The 2704-nt window shown below is 41.7% G+C and overlaps 1 protein-coding gene across 1 annotated transcript in view; it reads right to left on the bottom strand.

Moving 5' to 3' along the window:
- Positions 1 to 202: 202 nt before the first annotated feature.
- The window catches only part of lgi2a (leucine-rich repeat LGI family, member 2a), a 13365-nt gene continuing 10863 nt past the window's right edge, over positions 203 to 2704 (bottom strand). Inside the window, exons 4-8 of the mRNA XM_037675855.1 lie at positions 2083 to 2154; positions 1906 to 1977; positions 1656 to 1825; positions 1392 to 1556; positions 203 to 1306 (exon numbers count right to left, since the gene is read on the bottom strand). Coding sequence (XP_037531783.1) covers positions 489 to 1306; positions 1392 to 1556; positions 1656 to 1825; positions 1906 to 1977; positions 2083 to 2154 — 1297 coding nt within the window. The 3' untranslated portion in view covers positions 203 to 488. The remainder of the gene's footprint in view (positions 1307 to 1391; positions 1557 to 1655; positions 1826 to 1905; positions 1978 to 2082; positions 2155 to 2704) is intronic.

Raw genomic sequence — 2704 nt, 5'->3', positions numbered from 1 at the left:
GAGAAATTGTGGACTATGCTTAAGAGCTAAATTTCTACAGGAAACCATCTGATTTAAATGAATTCTACCAATTCAGACAAGGGTGGTCAGTTATTCAGACAGAATCTCGTTGATGGTGACATAAGTCGAGTGGTCAAGGTGCAACTTGCTAAGGGACATTTAACCAAATATTAGTTGAGGTATATGTATGATTTGACCCCGTGTGGCATGGAGAACATTCACAATAAATTCAAGCTCGTGCCTCCAATTCTTGTTTTTAAAAATCACTGAATGTTCTATAATCATCCCACTTCAGAAAAAGAACTATTAAATAAATCTTTAACAACCCAAAACTGATCCCACATTCGTGACCATGATGACCACCTCATGCCTCACCTGTGGGCATGTATGAATATTTAAGAATTCATAAACTCCTTCTTTTACTTTCACAAATGTTTCTTTTGAGTGGAAGACATTTGATTGCAGGAAGGACAGTGAAGCAGAGTCCCTCACAAGCTCAGGTCAATCAAGACGTGTTCGAAGATTTGCGTGTTTCCCTTGAAGCTGGAGGAAAAGATAAAGTCCCTGCGGTCGGTGGAAACCACAGTGAATGAGCGTGGGGCTTGGATGTACACCTCCTTGAAGCGTTCAAAGATTTTCTTGTCGTCGTCCCAAAGGTAGATTTGAGAAAAGGTGTAGTCACTTCCCAGAGCCAGGTAGTAACGGTCTTTGAAAGAGAACGGCTGGAGAATCATGGAGCCTCGTGAAGGCAAAGCCTGGATCTCTGAAAACTGTTTCGGACCCCATTTTAAGACTTTAGAGTCACCGATGTAGCGGGTCATAGCAAGGTAGAGCTCGTCCTTGATCCGAAAGTGCTTCACGGCTACGACGTCCTCCATGTTGGGGATCTCCCCCTGCAGGATGAACTTCTGGTTGCTCCGGCTCCAGTGGTAAATCACAGGAACTTGTGAGCGGCTCGCCAAAATGAGGTGAGCCTTCCCATCCAAGTTCAAGAACTCTGCGTCCGTGTCGCGGTACCACTCGTGCAAGGACTGGTACGAATAAAAACCGTTATCATTCCACTTGTAGAGGGTTGACAGACCAGCTTTTGAGCTGTCAGCAATCACAAAGAACCAGTCAGATCCAATCTGAAATGCCTCAATGTCGTTGGGTTTGGAGATCTTGGACACTTCGGTGTCCTGGAACTTATTGAACCTGCTCTGGTCGTCGTCAAACTTGTAAATGTGGGACCCGCCGAAGAGCTGCGCCACAATGACGAACACCTCGTTTTGGATGACAACTGACTTGCAACCCACGATGGACTGAGCTGAAAGAAGAAAAGCACACCAATCACGTAACAGCAAAACTTCTTTATTCATTCTTGAGACGTTATCTTAAAGGGGTTCCCCTACCTGTGATGTTATCGTACGTCCTGAAGTTCATTTCAATGTGGTCCCATTGGAAAACCATACAGCTGTCACTGCTGGGTGCAGCAATGGTCACATAAACATCGTTCTTAAAACTAAATGTGTCAACAAACAGGGACTCAGACGCCACAGACTGATGAAGAACAAAATCTGTGGAAAGAACCAACGGTAGAGTCTTGACGAATGGACAAAACATGTCAAGAAAAGTTGGATCATAAGAACAACCTTAAGCTTTGCTGTCGCTCTCACCCGTTGACATGCACTCGTTGTGCAAACTGTTCATGTCATTGAGGCGCTTGTCCTTCAGGTCCTCCGGTCCGGCACACACAACATCCGACACCGTGGCATTGGTGCTCTTCAGCCACGTCATGAGCCATTTGGCCCTGCAGTCACACTCAAAGGCGTTGCCTCGCAGGTCCCTGTACAACGGAACCAACGCAACTAAAACAGGCAACAGATCATTGTGTTCCCAACATTTTTAACCCTGTGACAAACTTACAACTCTATCAAAGAATCCAGATCAATGAAGACGTCCCTGGGTAGAAATTTAATATTGTTGTTTGCCAAAGACCTGAAAACAGAGAATAAAAACAGCAGCAATAATCAGACAATGGAAGAACATGACTCATCTATACTGCGCAAAAGTATTTTTTAAAATAGAAATTTTGGAACATACAAGTGAGTCAGATCCCTGAGTCCTCTGAAGGCAAATTTTGATGTAGTCTCTAGTTTATTACTCTCAATGAACCTGTGGATTAAAAAACAGGGATCAAATGTGATTTTCTTTTCATATACTTTTGACAGTTGGATTTTTTAAAAATAATACTGTTAAGTAAAACACTTGTCTCTTAAAATATATGAAGCAATTAATCATCAAAGACAGCAATCCAAGCATGACAATGATGAGCTTTAACAAATGGATAATAAAGCCATTAATAAAAAAACGACTTTTCTGTAAAAAGAATTACAGAACATTGGTGTCCACATTTATATTATTACAAAAGTAGATGTATTTATTGAGCAAAACAGTAACAGCTGCCTTTATGTGGTCCCACTTATTGAGATTAAGTCACATTTCTTTAGTTTATGGATTACAGGGATTTAATCAGTATTCATGTCTTGTACTGAATGAGGAGACCAGTTTGGAGAACATGTGGTTGCCACTTTCCTGCAATGTCACTGTTTGTGGGGATCAGATCAGAAGAAGCAGGTAAATATAATGAATGAATGAATGAATGAATGAATGAATGAATGAATGAATGAATGAATGAATGAATGGATGGATGGATGGATGGATG

This window comes from Nematolebias whitei, chromosome 1 (assembly GCF_014905685.2).
Source record: "Nematolebias whitei isolate Nwh7 chromosome 1, NemWhi1, whole genome shotgun sequence".
NCBI lineage: Eukaryota > Metazoa > Chordata > Actinopteri > Cyprinodontiformes > Rivulidae > Nematolebias > Nematolebias whitei.
Note: the sequence above shows the minus strand (reverse complement) of the source record. Positions and strands in the feature narration are given on the sequence as shown.